This window comes from Cladophialophora carrionii (assembly GCF_000365165.1).
Source record: "Cladophialophora carrionii CBS 160.54 unplaced genomic scaffold supercont1.4, whole genome shotgun sequence".
Classification (NCBI taxonomy): Eukaryota; Fungi; Ascomycota; class Eurotiomycetes; order Chaetothyriales; family Herpotrichiellaceae; genus Cladophialophora; species Cladophialophora carrionii.
This window is the reverse complement of record NW_008481829.1, coordinates 1,677,732-1,695,698: the sequence shown is the minus strand read 5'-3', so window position 1 is coordinate 1,695,698 and position 17,967 is coordinate 1,677,732. Positions and strand designations below refer to the sequence as shown.

The following is a 17,967-nucleotide window of genomic DNA, read 5'->3' as shown; positions in this document are numbered from 1 at the left end:
TGCTGCTGCTGCTGCTGGTGGTGGTAACAGAAGCACTTACTGTAATTCAGTAACAAAGGGCCTGGGGGAAGAGACATCTAGTTGGTGACGCCACCACCTGTTCACTTCTACCTCGTCTTTAAAAACATCTCTTCTTATCCTCAGCGCTAGAGCAGATGATTTCAACCGTGCCTTTGCTGCCGTGGCGTCCCATGTTTGTCTCAATGCGGGTGGTTCACAACACCTTCACAGAGACGTCACCAGACCCGGATTATAGACGCCCAACCACCTCAAGAAGGGGGAAGAGCTGCCGTGCTTTTCTCCTTGGACAGACAGCTTATTGGGCTCGGCGGTCGGTGCAAGAGACGGCTAAATCGTCACTGCTCGCCCAGGGCTCAAGTGGTCATGTGTGGATAGTAATAGGAAGTACAGAAGCCTCACGGTCCATAGCCATATTCATAAACCATATCCGTGCTTGGGTTCGTAACGTACCGGCGTCTGCAAGTCCAACGTACATACATACCAGCAATTAGTGTACAGCAACAGGGGATGCAGCACGCAGGGTGTAAATTAGACAGCTACCACATCGCCACTCTGCTGTAGCCACAAACAGAACGCTCACTTCGTCATTTAGGTACTCCATCATCGCGACCGCCCACGGTAGAATAGATAATCCTTCAAACTCAACTCCTCAATCAACTCCTCAATTCGGCGAAAATATATGGGAATATAACCTCACAGGCCTTGGCAAAAACCAGCACGCCCTGCACAGCCGACAAAGGCAGTAACAGGACCCCATTCTCCACAACGAGCACCCCGATGGCCAACACGGCGACGCTAAAGAAGTGATAAAACAGCAACAGCGGAGACGGCAACATGCCGCCCAAGAGCGAGACCGGGTCGTCAATGCATCTGCCTCCGCGTTGGAAATACCGAAAGCAGCCCTTTTGTAGGTACTTGAGCTGCCACGCGTCGGCGGCAAAGAGACTGTACAGAGCCTGGGCGAGAATGTTGATCACCGAGGTGAGGGATTTTCGGCGCCAGTGGAAGGTACGCATTTGGGCGAGCACGAGCCGTGTGTCGCCCAGGTCGGGGACCGTCGTCGGGGAGAGCAGGGACGAGAGGAGGACGACATCGGACAGCGCGACAGTCATGCCCCCACCCGTCAAAGGGTGGCGCATGTTCATTGCATCACCAAGGATCGCAAGCCCGGGAGTGATGTTCGTGGAGGGCGGGAGGAAAGAGTTGGGCATGCTTCGGAGGGCGCCACTCTCCAGGGCCGTGAGGAAGGACGGCTGGACCATGGCTGGGAGGGAGGGCAGGACGACAGATTTCAAGTGGCCTTTGATGCCGCCGTTCTGGCTCGATGTCGTGGATAGACCGTCGGGGACATCGACCAGAGCGCGGGTCTCGTGTGTGCCAATTTGATAGAGTAGCACTGGGGCATTGTCGCCTAACACCACGGTGCCGTGTTGCGGAATCGGTAGCGGACAGTCGATCAGTTCCAGACCCCAAAACTTGGACTTCACCCGTGGTGTGTGCTGGATATATGACTTGCGGAACTTGGATGCGTATCCATCGCAGACCACGGTCAACGAGCCAAAGAAAAAGTCCTTTTTTGTTTTGTGAGTAAGGGACTCGACGCCCAGGATTTCCGGGCTGGCGCTTGATTTGATGAGAGAGGTCGCTTCGGTCTCGAAGACCGTGACGTTGGGATGCGACATGGCTGCCGCTCGCAGCCGCGAGACGAATCGCCCATGGTGGAATGAGCGCCCTTCTGCTCGCTTACTGGATCCCGCCTTTTCCGATACTTGTGCTTGTCTCTCTTGTGACAGGGCCGGGTAGGGGATCGGCACCTGCTCATCGTAATATACCACAGTGTATCCCTTGACTGGGATGGCATCGATATCGTCGAGGGTGTGTCGCAAGCCGAGTTTCTCCAACGCCTGCACACCTCCGGGTTGTAGCAGCTCGCCTACTATGCGATCAGGCTCCTTCAGCGACTTTTCCAGCAGTATCACGCTTCGTCCTTGGTTGGCCAACGCCACCGCCAGGGCGGAGCCGAGAATTCCTGCACCCACAATCACAACGTCGGCGTCATGATGGAGCCGCCGCCGCTCTTCTTGCAGGTCGGGCTCTGAGTCAATCGAAGAGTCGGAAGGCGAAGGTGTGTCGAGGATGAGAGGCATTGCGAGCGTAGGAGTGTGTAGGACGGTGTCGCGTTATCTTCGCATGAAGCGGCGCTGGGTGAAGTCAATGTGAAATCTCGTTGGATTCAAGGATCTGTGTGAAATCTCCTTGGATATGAGGTACTTCTTGGGTAGCGCCGATGAAGTGGCGTGAGGCGTGGTATGACATAAACGTTGGATCTCGTCGTGACTGAATCTTGTCGGTTGCGACATGTGCCGGATGCTCGATTAACTCGAGGGACAATAAAATTCCCTAATGAATCATGATTGGCAGTCGAGATCAGGAACACGATTCATGCAAGGCACCGTCCAATGAGAACCGGGCTGCGGGCTCCGCTTTCGCTATTTCCGAATCGTACGAGTGGCCAGCGTCATTCAGCTCCTCAGCCTCGCCAGCTGCCGCCTCAGCCTCGTCATCGTCCTCTACTCTTGAGCCATCTGCTCAGCGTCGCTTGGCTTAAAAATGGTCAGTCTCTTCCATTCAATCTCGCTATTCTATTCATCTACGGTCCGTCCCCTTGCCGCTTCCCCTGCCAGGGTGGCGGAATTCCTCCCCAGACCTTTTTTTTTGGTGATTTGGATCTGGCACGTGGCAGTCAAGCCCGCGCCAGCTTTTTGCTTCCCACGGCGCCCCTTTTGTTTTCGTACAGCTTCTAATCAGCAAAAGAGAAAAAAAGATCAACGGCTGGCTGGTCTTAATGCATCCGGTCCCATGCAATCTCGTCATCGTCCCGGAGGCCATCTCTGCCGACTCGTAAAACGGACTTTCTTTCGAGGCCAAAATATCTCGTCGAAGCGGCGTCGAGCCCCCTGGACTCCTCGAGTGGTCGGATATTCGCCTTTACTGAGCCGTATATGTGTAAGTGCCCACCAATTGTTGGGGGATGTGAAAATTCCCACCAGTCCTGAAGAACGCCACTGCCGTCTCGTTCGTTGCATCCCAATCGGGCTTGCTGCTCTTGGTAGATCGACAACCGCCAACAATTCTGGTCCATGCATAACCCAAAAATACATGTAGCGACTAGATGTGTGCTGCTGATATCAAAATGCTGCTTTGAGTCAACACCGGACCGGCTGCATGCCGTGACGGCAAGCGATCCGACATTGAGATGATGGGTAGCAGTGTCGCAAACTTGCCAGTGCTAGTACGCGGCTGGTCTTGCAAATCTCCAAAGGAGTGCCTAACCGCCTTTTCGAAGGAATTCGTCGGCAGGCGGCGTTTCCCCACTAGAGAGATTCACCGGCTGCGCATCGTTTTCCGACTTGACCGTCTTCCTCTTGCTCTTCTTCTTCTTTTGCATTTGCCAGCCGCTGCCGCCACCAACACCGAAGGCAGGACTGGCACCTTGGGGGGAACCGCTGGCGTTTCCACCAATTCCGTTGGTTCGTGACGTAAGAGCTTTCTCATGACCATACCCTTGGTTGTTTAACGCCGTCGCACCACTAGGCATGGGATCATCGTGATCTGAGGAATCTCCACAATTGAACGTCTCAACCCTGGGCGTAGGTGTTCGGACTTCCTCTACCGAGGAAAGATGTCTGTCGAGAGGCCACGCCACGCCACCGGCTTTCTTCGTTGCACCCAGACCCGTTAACCCCGCTGCGTCCGCCGGTCTGGCGGCTTCGTTGCGAGCCCGCGCGGACGAGTTTGTGAGTGGCAAGTGCCCATTCACGTATTCCGAACTACCGTTGGGAAAGGCGTGCTTCTGTACGTGCAGGGAGCTGATGGGCGATCCCCGGATGGAAGGCACACTTTCGCAAGCATCTTGTGATTGTTCATCCGAGCTTGAGGGCGTGTCAAATGCCAAATCTTCTGAAGTGGACCCACTGATATTAACGTTATCCTCCGGATCGTTGAGCGACAAGGTGGTACGCCTTCGCCGCGGAGAATTGATCGAGCCATCTACAATCAGTGGCCCGGGCCTAGATTTCGGTGCTTCGGCCCGCCTCTGACCTCGCTCGGTCTGCTGTGAAGCGGGTTCAGGCTCTGATCGAGGTTCGGCTGTAACGGTGGGAACTGTCGTATGCAGCGGCGGCGTATGCATCACTTCCGAAGGCCGAGTGGAGGCTGGGGCGAGTTGTGGAGAAAGGCCGCCATTCTGGATGGCAAGGCCGACGTGCGACGGTACCGGAGAGATGCCAGTGCTGTGGGTATAAGCGGATAGTGACGGCGGTTGACCGACGTAATATCCCACATACTCAGCCGGCCTGCGCACCGGATCATATATCGATCCAAGTATACCGTAGCCGTTCTCGAGCGTACCCCCGTACGCTTCCACCTGAGACGTTGATGATGCCGACGACCTACGATCCGTGGCAGCGTCCTGCAGACTGGGGACGTCAGGCCGATGCACTTGTCCCAGAGTAGTAAGAGGCACTGCTCTTGCAGGTTGTGACTGCGCCCGCAACGACCCTCCTAGGGATGACTGTGTCACCGAAGTGCGCCGTGAATACCTGCGCATTTCTGGAAGGCCTGAATTCAGCCTCGGCGATGGAGGGTTGGTGGACACACCTTGGTTGAGCTGACTAGCAGAGAGGTAGGGTGAACGAGGGAAGCCGTTCTGATACAACGGTGCCGACAGCGGAGCTCGACCAATGCCATTTGCGTCGCCGTCGTCTTGTGCGGCATATTGGCCGTACGGCTGTTGAGCGTACGTCGCCATGAAGCCCCTCTGTTGTAGACTCTGTTGATATAGTTGCATTCTGAGTTCCTGTTCCTGCATCTGTAGGTATCGGTACTGCTGGAATAGCTGATCGTGGAGCAGATGCTGCTGGTGTTGCTGCTGAAGTTGTTGTTCCTGAGTCATCATTGAATACGGAAGATTGCGCACGTAGTTTGCGTTGCGTACGGAAGGGTTTGATGACCGCCGTCCGGTCGAACCCCTGCCCAACGAAGTTGCACTCCTAGCACTACGGGCCGCATTACGGCCTCCGCGTGACCCCTGGGTCGGAAATTGTGCAATTACTGGGCGTGCTGAGGGTGGGACGAACATCTCCGAAGGCTTGATCTCGTCTGGCGGATAGACAAATTGCTCGCAGCATTTCAGGAGTTTCCCATCACCTATCAAGTCAAAAGCCCGTCGGAGCTCCAGGTGAATGCCTCGCATGGATGTGTCGTCTGCCGTGTTGGCCAAGTTCCTTGACAGGTTGAACGGCTCCTCGACGCAAAGGCGATTGTCCTGCAATAGCTGCCACGCCTTCTCGGCCTTTGACAGACAGCGGCCCAGTCTGACGGAAACCACATTCTGCTCGAAGTCGAGCTCGTGCCCATAGTAGCGAAAGAAGTGAAAGAGGAGTTCGCCAAGCGAAGATTTGTTGCGGCTGCCGTAGTCCTTGTACGCCTCAACGTTGCGGTCGAAGGACACGTTCACTCCCGCCACTTCTTTCACTTGCAAGTTGGGCTGTTGCTGTAAAGTGGGCAAGATGGGAGGGTCTCTCGTCTGCAGAAAGTTCAAGGCAAGACATATCCATGTGTAGGAGCTAAGCGTGCCCCCCAGCGCTTGGGAATGTTAGTACCAGATGCTTGAATGGAAATCCAAGGATGACATACCAGCATCATTCAATATCCTCCTTTTCGCCCAATACTTGATGATCATGGCCAAAGGTCTCACTCGGCTGTCGATACTCACGTAGGCCCGCACCATTTGGGTATTCTCCAATGCCAGAGGATTGTTGACATTGATGTCACAAGCGACTTGCAGATCGGGATCCCAGATCTTGACAATGGGCACCTTGGCGGAAGAAACGCATACCACTCTTTCCATTCCATGCCTGGCGAGTAATTCCGCGATGTTGCATACTCGCTCCATCTCTTTGCAGTCTGTCGTGATGCAGATATCGACATCTGAATCAGCAGTCCCCAGACTGTTCCCCGTGGAACCGAACACATTGACCTTGATTGACGACGTGGGCCACCTCTCCCGTAGGATCTTGTCGAGTTTTTCAATGAACCGGGATCGTCGCTCTTCGCTCTCGGCGGTGGGTTGTAACTGCTCATAGAGCTTTTGTACCTCTTGCGTCAGCCTTTCGTCCTCCTCACGTGTCAATCGGAGTTTCAACTCCGATTTCACTTTCTCCAAGGGGTCCGATCCCAACGAGTAAGGAACGCGTCGCCGTGCTCTTTGCATCCCAGTTTCGTATTTGCAACCTCCGTATCGATTCCGGCCTGCAGGAGGCGTATGGCTCTTGTCAGACGGTAATGAGAGGGGGGAGCCATTTTTGGCTGGGGGCTCTGGAGAAGGGGAGGATCGGGATTCGGGACGCTGGAAAGGGGTGGACGGCATGGATTTGGATTGTGAGGAGACGTGAGTCCTCCTCGCAGCAGAAGCGGGAGGACTGCGATTGGCATCCACTTGCATGTTAGACTGTGAGGCCTTCGTGGATGGCGCGGTCATCGGGAGAGGTGCAGAGTTCCCATCATCTTCCAGCACGCCGTAACTCATATGACACTGAAGCGGTGAAATTATCGGAGAGGACTCGGCCAGATAGAGAGCGCGAGATCCAGTCGCCAGGACACTGTGTTTGAAATCTTCTCCTTCGAGTATAGTCTGCAGAGGGTGAGAGGCCTCTGGTGGTTCGGAGGGCGTCAATGATGGATCGAGGTCGGTTCGGTTGGCAAAGTGCTAGGTGCAAGTCTTGATAGCAACGACCAGTATCCTCCCCAGAGAAATTGAAATCCAACAGACGGCGTGGCCAGATATCTCCAGGAAGACTCCAGCTGACCAGAGCGGAAACCTCGAGATTTCGGACGTACTTGTCTTAGTAAGTCCGGCGGGGGTAGCGACAGGAGTTGAAGATCAACGTGTCCGAATCTTGCAGGATGCGAGGGTCTCGTCTTCAGCCAAGTTGTAGGCGTGTTTTGCAGGTGCAATTGCAGGAGCTTTGCAGTTGGACGGCGGCAGCGTCGCCTTGCGGCTATTGGGGTTGCCTTTGTTCGGGAGGGAATACTGGTGATATACAGGGTTGAACATGCGAGCAGAGTAGAATAGGACTGCTAGGCGCGTGTCGAGAGGAAGAAATGCTCAGGTTTGCACGAGGATGGGTCGAGGGGCAGGTGGTGAGTAGGAGGTGGTGAGAGGATGGTCGAGGATGCAGTGCAGTTCTGTAACGAGATGATGCTCGCTTGTTGCTCGTTCCCGGCCGCTGCTGTGGTGCGTTGCACTGTGTTCTACGGAGCACTGGAGGGCCGCCGAGAGACAACGCCTGTTAGCTGACGGTAGGCTAGTGGGATGGCTGCCTGTGGATCACGTCCGAAGAGCCACGCCCGCAACGCCCTGGCAAAGACCCTGGAACGGCAGTGAACGGGTTATTTTAGTGCCAAAGCATTAGGTTTAGGGAAATGTACTCCGCACCCGCAGGCTCTTCAACAAAGGAGATGGCCACGGAGGAGTGCCCAGTGCGTTCCCCTTTTAGCTGGACGGGAGCCAGTTTGTGCGGCTGCTCTCCTAGCTAGCAAGCAAGCCATTTCTTTGCCACAACGGACGCACTGCCATTCCCTCTGAACAACTACCTTCCGGTGGTTGGCCTCAATTTCAGCTTTGCACCCAACTGCGCACTCGGCTGTTCCGCCTTTCCAATTTCGAACCATCATTCAGCACAGAGCAAGAACTTACAGGTGTAAGTCGGTCATGTTCCACGGCATGGCAAGGCAGAGCCTGGCTGTCCGGCCCTGCATATGCTGATGGACTTCCTGATGAACTCGACCTATTCTAAACATTGACTGTTCCTTTGAGGGCGAGCTTCGGGTCATTTGCTCTGGTGTGCGTTGCAGGCGGTGTGGTCCCTGGATATTTCACCGTGCTCCAATATATGCAGTGGTCTACTTCGCACTTGTCGGTTTGAAACTAGCGCGTCGCGTCTCCAGAGAAGATCGTGTTTGCCCTTCGACTCAACCACTTCAAAATAGTAGCACCACTGGTCTGCCGGTGGACGATGCGCTCTGCTCTGACGACAGAGGAATCAAGGCACCCGCCGAGAGCACCTAGGCATGACTCTACCAAGCTTCGAAGCCACAAATTACTGTAGCCGGTGTGGATGGAACGAGCTGCCGCCTGAGGCATTAGAAGTCCTTGCGCTCCGCATGATATGTACACAGCTTCGTGTCGTGATTGAGTCAGCGCACTCAGAGGGGCTCCTTTATGAGCGCAAGCAGGGTGTGAGACGAGATGCCCTCTGACTACATAAGATTCTGACCAGATCCTTTGTTGTACGCTTCCATATATAGACCGTCGGCTGTCCTTGCAATCTGAGCTGACTCTACTGGCCAATAATACTACAGGCGAATTTTCCCTTGTATCATACGTGTACCGCAAACACCACGGGAGACTGGCATAGTCATCTGTAGTTGCGATTCACTCCACCCTTAATTTATGCTTGCAGCAGTCTGGGTGACACTTCAACTTGACTCCTGGTTCAGGCAAACGTCTTTGCCTGAGCTGCAATGAGTCAATTGTAAAGGGTACGAAGTAACGAGGCTTGATGGAAAATAGATTTTTGTGTTAACTGGTGAGAGGGAATGCTACGCCTGATCGCTTCTGTTGCTGGCACAATCTCGGCGACCAGATGACTCTGGCGGGAAGCGAAGATCGCAGTTTTCCTGTCGTGAAGACAACCAATTGTCGTTTGACAGGAGAGCACACTCCCGCGCACAATTTTGCAGTGGCGCTCATGAGCATTCCAAGCATGTCTTACCCTGACCGCGCATTGCTTTTTGGCTGAGCTTCAGGTGGCAGCTTCATAGCTTTACAGCCGTAGCAGAAAGCTCGACCGATCTCAAGTGATGAGCCTGGTGATAGTTTTGTGGAACGATCCGAGATTGAAGGACTTGCTGAAATCACAAACCGGACCGAATCACGGGCAGTAGCAGCGACTATTTTCTGGGGATATTTACGACGCGGACAGCTCGCGCTTGAGACTGCTTGCACTTCAATTACCAGCCTAGTACTCGTAACCTTCACCCAGGCGAATGGTCTGCTGTCCCGGCTGCTGATTACCGGTGCTGGAACGGAGATGGTAAATAGGTAAGTATGCCAATTCTGTGCCACCAGCAAGACTTCGTTTTGAGCCCCACCTGGATCGACCTCGTGGCCAGCACGATGTGCGTGTGTGAATGAGTGTGTGTGTGTGTGTCTAGTGTGCACTTTGACACACGGGGTATATGGAGCTGTTGTACGGAACATGGAGTATGGGGTACGCAGTAAGTCTTGTAACTATTGAGAGGTGTCGTGAGGCTCTGTGTTTGTGTACAATACCAAGTGTAGGCTTTCACTATGGTGCAGGCCAAAGAATCAGGATGACGGCCAGAATGGGTAGCTGCTGGCTACCCCATGAGCAGCGCTCTCCATGAGAGTCGGATCGTTCGGATTGGTACGAGGAGACGGACAACGTGCAGGTGTTGGGTCGTTCATGCAGAGGTGATTGAGGGATATTAAGCCCACATCCTGGCGGTTCGTGGTACAAAAGCATGCCCTTGCTGCCCCTGGTACAGTAGTTCCAGAGCTACGTCAAAGGCTTCTCTTCTCACCTTTCGAAGCTGCAGGCCATTGACGGGTCGGGCTCTCCGCAAGGACTTGTGTGGCGGAATGGCAGCCTTCGATCGTTCGGGTTGAAAGGAAAGTGAAGAAGCAGATGCTCATTCAATCCCCCACTTGACCATGTGAAATAATTTACCAACATCCTCTTGGCTCCACCATGGAGAGACAGTTTGCTTCGTAGTCTCCTGCGCCGGCTGCCACCAAAACAACCAGGATGCTGGTGTCGCCAGTCGGGCGGGGGGGGCGCAAACGGGCTTCGACTTCTTTTCCTGATCACATTCCTTCTGGAAGAGATGTGATTTCGGTGCATCGCTGCAAACGTCACAACCACACTCACCAGTCTGCAGTCAGGTGTCTTTCGATCCTCAGACCTCGATGCTGGAGGAGTTTGCACCTAGTGTTGCCGCTTACCCAGCTACTTAAGCCAGTCATCGTTAGCTCGTGCATAGGGATGGGGAGGAATGACCCGCCTGTGCGGTGTCTCGTCCAATGCCTGGCAGTCGCCCATCAGCATTCTCTCCAGCACGAGGCAATGGATGCAGCGAGAACTGGTTGCGAAAGCGATCCACCTGGTCTTTTACCAATTTGTCACTGCTGTTGCTGTGATCCCAGAGTACTCCGAACACTGTACTGGGTAGCAGACACAAACTTCTCCTGGAGGACTACTCCGTGTTGTTCGTGCAGAGAGAGAGGGGGAGAAGCGCAGCTCCCGGACTTGTGTCCTTCCGTCGATTCAAGCCGAGGGATCCAGCGCAGGTGGTACAGTTTGTGGATGCCTCTCGCTCCCACTTCGGGTGCCTCTGACTCGCTTGCATGAGGTTACAAGGGCCCTTCGAATTTCCCTCTCGCCCTCGTGGATCGTGGATGTCGGGTGCCAAAAGTGGTGCTAACGTCAACCTCGCTCTGAGCACCGAACATTTTTGCCTGACCCTCCCCGTCTTTCTCCACGCCTGCGTTTTTCTCGTTGTCTCTTCTTGTACTTTTTTGGTGTCGCCTGCCGTCGCCGACTGCAGGCTCCCTTCACGCCCCCTTCCTGCAGTACCACCTGCTCCCTGCTCTTCCGCGAGGACCCGGGGACTCGATCTCCTTGATCTGTAAGTTGAGAATTGCTGTCCATTCGCGTGGAGCCCCGGGCATGTCGAGCGATGCAACGAACTGCCCCGTTGCCATTGGTTCCAGGTGACCGATGGTCGAGAAAAATGCGAGCACTCCCCACTCGACGCCCGCACCAGATGGCAAAGGACCAAACCAGACACACACCATGGTCTAAACCCCTCCTCCATCCGGCATCACGTTTCCTCTTCATCGTTCTAGCCAGTCGCATTCATCTTCTTATATTACCTTTGTGTTGAAGGCGTGGTTAACGCTTTTGTTCGACAGCTAGACTTCATCCTACGGGTATTGCCTACCGACCTTGCCAACCCTATCCTCTCGGTGCGCACGTACCCAAGAGCTCTCACCTAGTAGCGGCCTGAGGTACATTGGGAGACATGTCGTTTCAATACGAAGCTCAAGGATGGCAACAACCCGGCCGGCAGCCATCGTGGGAGCAGCCGCCTCCCCCATCAAGATCAGGTGGCTACAACGCATGCGAAATATCAATAGGGTGATGCTTATGCTTCATACAGGCGCGAGTTCTACCTCTCAGCGCGAGGATGGCATCGCCTTCGCCACCCAATTTGAAGGTGCGTTATGCGGCATGCCGTGGAATCACATATAGTGACTGAATCACAGAGGTGGATCGAGCCATGGACAACCTCGTCAAGAGTGGTAAATTTTATGCTGGCGGACCACGTCCGATGGGCGCTATGCGCCCTGGCGCAGAATTCGGTAAGCATTAATTGAACCTGGCATTCCCAGACGCAGGAACTCATTGCATCCAGGGCCCAGGGCGCATGGTGGCCGTCATGTCGTAGGCGACTTCGACCCTTCACGACCCCATCCAGGCGCCAACCTGCAGAACTTTTATGCCTCCCAAAGGCATGGGCGGCAAGGAGATCCCGATCAGATGATGCAGGCCAAAAGGAGAATGGCAGCCCAGCGGGAGCGAGAACTTCGCAACTACCATCAAGAACAGCAGTATAATCGGAGTGTCCTCGCGGATATGTCATCCAACAAGTCCGATCGTTCCATGAGTCCCAGCACGCTCAGTGAGGAGGGTCGCCGAGACCTGATTGCTCGTCAACACCGCGCCTTGTATGGCGGCGACCCTGCAGCCTTCGTCGGACAAGTGCCATTTTCTCAGGAGGATGTCAATCGCGACCAGGCTGGGCCGGTGCCCAGCGGTGTGACAGTGGCTCCTCGCGGCCCTTCTCCTCGCGGCGCTGATCCATTCATCTCCCAAGGTGAAGCGAACGGAGCTTCCGGTCAAGAAGCTGCCCTGGGCGACAAAGTGACCTCGCCATCCGCTCAAGCACCAGGATTCGGTACCTTCGATGGTGCGGCTTCTGGAAAGGCGTCGACGCCCCCGACAGGAGAGGAGTCGGCCCATTCGCGACAGATCTCGAAATCTACGACGGCGCCTATTGCTGGCGGCATGGGCCCCATCGGCAGCCGTCCCAACGCCCAACAGCCTCCCAATCAATCGATCAACAAGCGGACAACGTCGCCTCTCCCTTCTTCGCTCGGCTACGGCTTTGGCCCAAACGAGCAGAACGCTGACCGGGCGGGTTCAGCGAACTCAAACGTCAACAACCAGAAGGAGTCCTCGAACAACGGCATGGGCACCTGGCGCACGGGGAATGGGGTTTGGGGTTCCACCAAAATTGGCACAACCTCGGTCTGGGGTTGAACGACTTACGAGGACATGACCTGAACATGACACGTTTTGTATGCCGTGGAGTAGTGATGCTTTTCCAGCATATCTTCGGTGTACAGGGCACTGCATCGGGGGGGTTGTTCGTTATGCATGTTGGTGTCTGATGATGCTTTCACATAGCGTGTTCAGGGAAGGGGATTGTTCTGCAGCGATTTCTTTTGTCCATCTGGCTCTTGTCGGCGTTTCAGCAAAGTGTGCAGGGTGATGAGGAGAGTCCAGAGATACTTGGGTACACAATTGAAAGGAGTGGGAGGATGGAGTACCAGTCTTGGAGGCCAGGTTCACAGCATCGAAAAATCGGTGGCATACCCGCGATATGAGGGTGTCTTCGACCTGGGCGGTCAACAGGGATCCGCAAGAAGCCCGGCGGCTGTCGCTGGTCTTCGTTCGTGGCTCCTAGGCAGCGTGACGTGGCCTTGTGGAAGCAATGGCGTTGGAAGGGAAGCAACCTCATCTGCGCTTGTCTGTGGGTGCGCCTGCTGAAAGCTGCAGAGGTCGCCTTTACAAAAGAGTCGGGTTCACTGGGTGTCGAGTGTTTGATCAAGGGCCATAATCGGGGCGTTGACGTTTTATCATCGCGTAATCACCGTCTGCTTTGCGCTTGTTACTGGGTGCGGCTATGCTTTGATCTCTCCACGGACTGCGTCTGAATTACGGTATCGGATGCGAATGGTTGCGGAGGAGTCTTCCAGAGGGAAACAGCACGGGCAAGAGGAGGGTCGATGGAAATATACAGGTCGCCGGTTCCGACGCTGCTCCTGCTTCATGGTCCCGAGCCGGTTGAGTACTATACCCCCTCTTTCTGCTCCATTGGGCTTCCACACTCATATGCACTTCCTACTGGGCCCGTTCAGTGCCATTTCACAATCGCACCCGTCTGGCTACTTTCCCTCACCAATTCAATCAACCGGATTCCATCTCGGCTCTGTTCGGGCTTCACAGCAATCTCAGCCTTCCCGCGTATTGCGTCCCTCAAGTTTTCATAGAAGCCCAGCCAGTGACCCGGAATCGTAGGATATCGACCAACCCACAAGTTCACGTCAGGCTCGTGATTTTGATGGGCACGGTCAAAGGGCTCGTTCTTGGTTGTGAGCAGGCCGTACAGATGAGCCGGTTCGTGACCAAACGACGGGTCAGTCGCGGGCAGGGAGGGTTTGCCGAGAATCTGTGCTTCTTGGATACACGTGCCGTGCTAACCACACAGAGCCGGTAAGTAGAAGCGGGAAGAGGAGACGGAGAAGAAGAGGCAACAACTTAGCAAAACCACGAACCTTGACGTAACTCCCCTTGGTCCCTTTCGCCACGTACTTCAACTGATCCTTCAGTGGGGACACGACGTTGGTCTTGACCGTCACGAGCAAGTCCTTTTGCTCGCCCTCGTACTGCAGCACGGCCGTGAAGGAGTCTTCCACCTCGGAGTCGATGCCTCTCAGCACGCGGAGGAAGCCCGCGACCGTCGAGGGGCGGCCGAACAGGAGAAGCGCCTGGTCGAGCGTGTGGCTTCCGAGGCCAAATGTCATGCCCTCTCCCGGCGAGTATTCCTTCTTGTTCATATCTTTGGACCGGGGGGGGGAAGCCCCACGGATTTTAGCATCAATTATCAAGACCATCCCTGCCCAGGAGTGGCGGGCCAGCACGGAGTTTGAGAATGGAATGATGACTTACTGCGCATCCAGAAGGGGAAGTCGACGTCGTAGTGAATTTCGAGTTCCTTGATCGTGCCGAGAGCGTCCTCGGCGATCAAATGGCGGAGGGTTTGGAAGTCATTGTCCTGACGGTGGTTAGAGACGTGTGTGCGTGCTGCTCAGCAGGAATGCGAGGATCCAAAGCAAGGGGGGGCGAGGCATCAAAGGAAAAAGGAAAGAAAAACCAGCCCATAATTACCCATCTTCGATTCTGGAACACGGTCAAGATCTTGTCCTTCTGCTTCGCCAGGGCGATCAGATCATCGGCCTCTTGCGTCGTTCTGGTGAAGGCCTTCTCCACGACGACTAGCACACACGCGCCGGTTTTAGCAATTTTCCTCTCGCTCGCGGTCACGGCAGGCTGCTTGAAAGAAAAATCTCTGTCCGTCCGTCGGTCTTGTCCATTGTATGTACGTACCGTGTTTTCCGGCGTTCAAGGCCCTGGTGGCGTACTCGGCATGCGTGTCCTGCCTGCTGCAGACAATCACTACGTCGATCGCCTCGTCGGCGAAGAAGTCCTCCTTCTGGCTGTAATGCTTGACGTCGGGATAGTCGACCGTGCAATGCGAGCCCGGGTCCGCGGTCTGGCGGTCCTTGGGGGCCTCGGATCTCTGGAAGAACGCCACAACCTTGAAGTCAGCGGGCAAGGCGTTGATGAAGGGGAGGTGGAAGCATTTGGTTGAGAAGCCGTAGCCTATTATACCCAGACGGATGGCAGAAGGAGTCATTGTCGCGCTTGTTGCTGTATGTACGAAGTATGCCTTGTGAGATCTTTTGAGGGGGGCTGGGTCTGGTATCACGATTTTGGTTCGTCGTGGACGTGTTCTCTGGTTCTGGATCACTGTACCTTGGAGATGACTGTATTCTCATACATGTATGTCTCTTCGGTCACTCGCCATCGTCGTGATATAATTACCCTTCTCGCACGGCCGCTGCATGAGCCATGCGCTCTACAGTCGCCGGCTAAATTCGTGCTATACGAGGTATTCAGCCGCGCGGAGAGGAGCCGTGGGGAAGGATGTGGAGATACGGAGATAGTCTTGTCCTTCTTTACAGGTATGTGTTCACTGCTGGAAAGCGACTCCGGCTATTGCACAGGACTACCCCTTCGGTCTGCCCGGCGGGTATGCCGGTCCAATGCCGGGTCCCCGACTCATACTGCGTGAGTACCGGTGAAGGTCTGAGATCAAACCCCCACGAGCAACCTGCCAGCGGCCATAGCCAGGGTGGCATAGCGGTCGGTTGCAGGAGTTGCTCATGGTCTGTGCGGACGGGTTGAGGCGGTTGAGACTTGGAAAGCGATTGAAATGCAAGCCCAAATTTGGGTCAAGCTTACAGCCGTGTCGCGCACTACGGTGCGGCATAAAGGTGTGTGGTGTATGTCGCAGCCATTGATCAACATGCGGATTTGTTGACCATCTTTCTGGCTCTGTGAAGCTAGACCAGCTCATCCTCTTGTGCCAGCAGCCATATGACTGTCTTTTCTCACTCGGAGTGCTTCAACGTCATATGTCGACACGGTCGAAGAGGTTTCTGAGCAGATGCCCGGTCGACCATGGGAATGCCTTCAAAATGTCGGGTGCTGCGTCTCCTTGACAAGTACCTAGAGGGTTAAGGCTCGCGAGAGACAGTGAGGCTTGATCGAGAAGATGAGGTGAAGATAACATACCTCTATCGACGGCGCTTGTGCAAACATCTTCAGGCGTGAGGCAACGCTTGTTGAGCATGGTATACATCCGCAAGCCAAAGGAACATTCCCACTGACCGAGATGTAGCTTCTGAACGATGCAGCTTGTCAGTCCGATAGGGGGTGCTCTAGAGGTTCAATCCCAGCTTTATGCCTTCACCCATGAAGCAGGCTGGAGCGGATCCAGGTAAGGGCCGGCTTGCACTGCGCAGAGCAACTTGGAATGTTGACGGCGGCACTCGCACAATGACTGTGCTATAACGAACGAGTTTGGGCTGTAGAGCAGGCTGGAGAGGACGTCAACTGCTGTTGTGAGACGAAGGTGCCTCATTCCGCGGTGACTTTGGCCAAGCAGATCAAGCAGATGCCCTCTCTGGTTCAGTCAAAGCACGAAGAAACAACTCCCAACAAAACTTCAACACTTGGCTCGAGATGAACAACAAGCACATCTTAAGTTTTGAGTTCGAGCAAACACTAGCGACCAGTCTAGAACCGTGCTGCGATTATTCCAGAATACCTGACCAGTGGTCTGAGCCTTCGCGGCCAATCGCGAACGAGCTTGGAAATGCCCACGGATATCACCTCCAGGAAAGGTTGTTCACTACGAACACGAACGGTCGCAAGGACCTGACAGGAGCGGTTACAGAAATTCTGGATGGTGGCGTCCATCTGCTCTATATACGAGTCTGCCCAGACGAAAAGTGGCCACCAGTCGGAGAGCGTTCGCTAAGGGACGCGCCCTCGGGAACCACTGTTCTCGTGTTGACCTGGAATATGTGGTGGCGATATAGACACGTGATGCCTAGAGGTCGAGCCATAGACTTCTCTCGTGACGGTGGAGTCCATCTCTTACAGATACCGCACAAGTAGTACCACATTACCGTACAGGTTTGGCATGCCTCACTTGGCACGGGTGCCCGGACGTATGGAAGCACGTCCCAATCTGGACATGGGTATCAACCATCATGATTCTTGAATACCCTGGAGCACCGTTGTGGGTTGTGGCGTTTGAGAAGGAGTCTTGGAATCTGCGTGAGCCGGGGGACTGTGACAGAGCCAACGTCAAGGCTCGGCCAATGGACACATGTCACCAGTTTTGCTGAGTCCCCAAACATGGAAGGTCGACTTGGCACCTCGGCATGTGTTGGATTGCTCACCCGTGCGAGCGGCCCGCCTGTCGGATTCAAATGGCGAATTCACAGAAAGCGACGTGGGACAGAGCAAAGATAGGGCATGTCAACTCCGGTGCTGGGTCTCCACCACCGGGGGCTAGACTTCTACCCCAGTAAGCCGCTCGACACAGCACGGGCGGCAGAGTCGCCCTTCCCCGGGGCACAAGCGCTGAGATGGGAGTTTCCCAGAAGATCGGGGGACCAATTCGCTCCAGAGTGCATGCTTTGCCATGGGGCGCAAAAGTCTTCGGGTGGAAGCTTCATGGAAGGAATCTGGTTTCTTCGCTGCCTCCGTGGCTGGCGTGGCTGGCGGACACGGCATTTCCAAGCAAGCACATCATCCGACAATTTGACTTCTTCCAGAAAGTATTTGGTGCTTCTGGCGGCCGCGAGCATCCCGTATTCGACGATCTACGATTATCGTTAGCGTCATTCGCTGCTGTCGACTTATCCCCCAGGGGACCCGGGTTGGATGGACTGGTCAGTGAGAAACCGGGAACGACGAATCGACATGCACGCGCCTCCCATCCCGCTCTTGGCTCGCAGTCCTGGCACGCAGCTAGCTCCTTGGCCATGTCCTTCCGTTGTTACATCCTCAGCGTCGTCTGCGTGACAAGACTGTCCTTCCTCCAGCAGCTCGCCCTGGGCAGCCCAATCGAGTCCATCCTCCGGGCACGGCTGCTTGGAAGTACATCTGCCGTATCTCTCAAGATCTTGTATCCCGACTGGGCTCGCAGCCTTCCTCCTGGCCGATCAGCCAAGGGGTACGTACGACGCGCGACTTGGAGCTGGGCTATCGTCACAATTTCTTGAGTATGCCTCGTGCAGCGACAGAGGGCGCCGACATGGTGCCAAACCTTGCTGTGGCCCCGTAAACTGCCATGGTGCCTGAGTTGGCGTCCCTC

The 17,967-nt window shown here is 55.0% G+C and overlaps 4 protein-coding genes across 4 annotated transcripts; 1 reads left to right on the top strand and 3 right to left on the bottom strand.

The window, feature by feature from the left end:
- Positions 1 to 674: 674 nt before the first annotated feature.
- Positions 675 to 2,168, bottom strand: G647_05274 (uncharacterized protein; the record flags this gene model as incomplete). The annotated part of the gene is made up of 1 exon (XM_008729605.1): positions 675 to 2,168. The coding sequence occupies one exon, from the start codon at positions 2,166 to 2,168 to the stop codon at positions 675 to 677; it is 1,494 nt and encodes a 497-aa protein (XP_008727827.1).
- Positions 2,169 to 3,349: 1,181 nt separating this feature from the next.
- On the bottom strand, positions 3,350 to 6,610 carry G647_05273 (uncharacterized protein; the record flags this gene model as incomplete). Its single annotated transcript, XM_008729604.1, has 2 exons — positions 3,350 to 5,667; positions 5,719 to 6,610. The coding sequence occupies 2 exons, from the start codon at positions 6,608 to 6,610 to the stop codon at positions 3,350 to 3,352; spliced, it is 3,210 nt and encodes a 1,069-aa protein (XP_008727826.1).
- A 4,606-nt stretch (positions 6,611 to 11,216) lies between these two features.
- Positions 11,217 to 12,491, top strand: G647_05272 (uncharacterized protein; the record flags this gene model as incomplete). Its single annotated transcript, XM_008729603.1, has 3 exons — positions 11,217 to 11,385; positions 11,435 to 11,530; positions 11,584 to 12,491. The coding sequence occupies 3 exons, from the start codon at positions 11,217 to 11,219 to the stop codon at positions 12,489 to 12,491; spliced, it is 1,173 nt and encodes a 390-aa protein (XP_008727825.1).
- An 877-nt stretch (positions 12,492 to 13,368) lies between these two features.
- On the bottom strand, positions 13,369 to 14,931 carry G647_05271 (uncharacterized protein; the record flags this gene model as incomplete). The annotated part of the gene is made up of 5 exons (XM_008729602.1): positions 13,369 to 13,710; positions 13,790 to 14,073; positions 14,184 to 14,289; positions 14,403 to 14,509; positions 14,622 to 14,931. 5 exons carry the CDS (start codon positions 14,929 to 14,931, stop codon positions 13,369 to 13,371), a joined length of 1,149 nt encoding a protein of 382 aa, XP_008727824.1.
- Between the last annotated feature and the right edge of the window lie 3,036 nt (positions 14,932 to 17,967).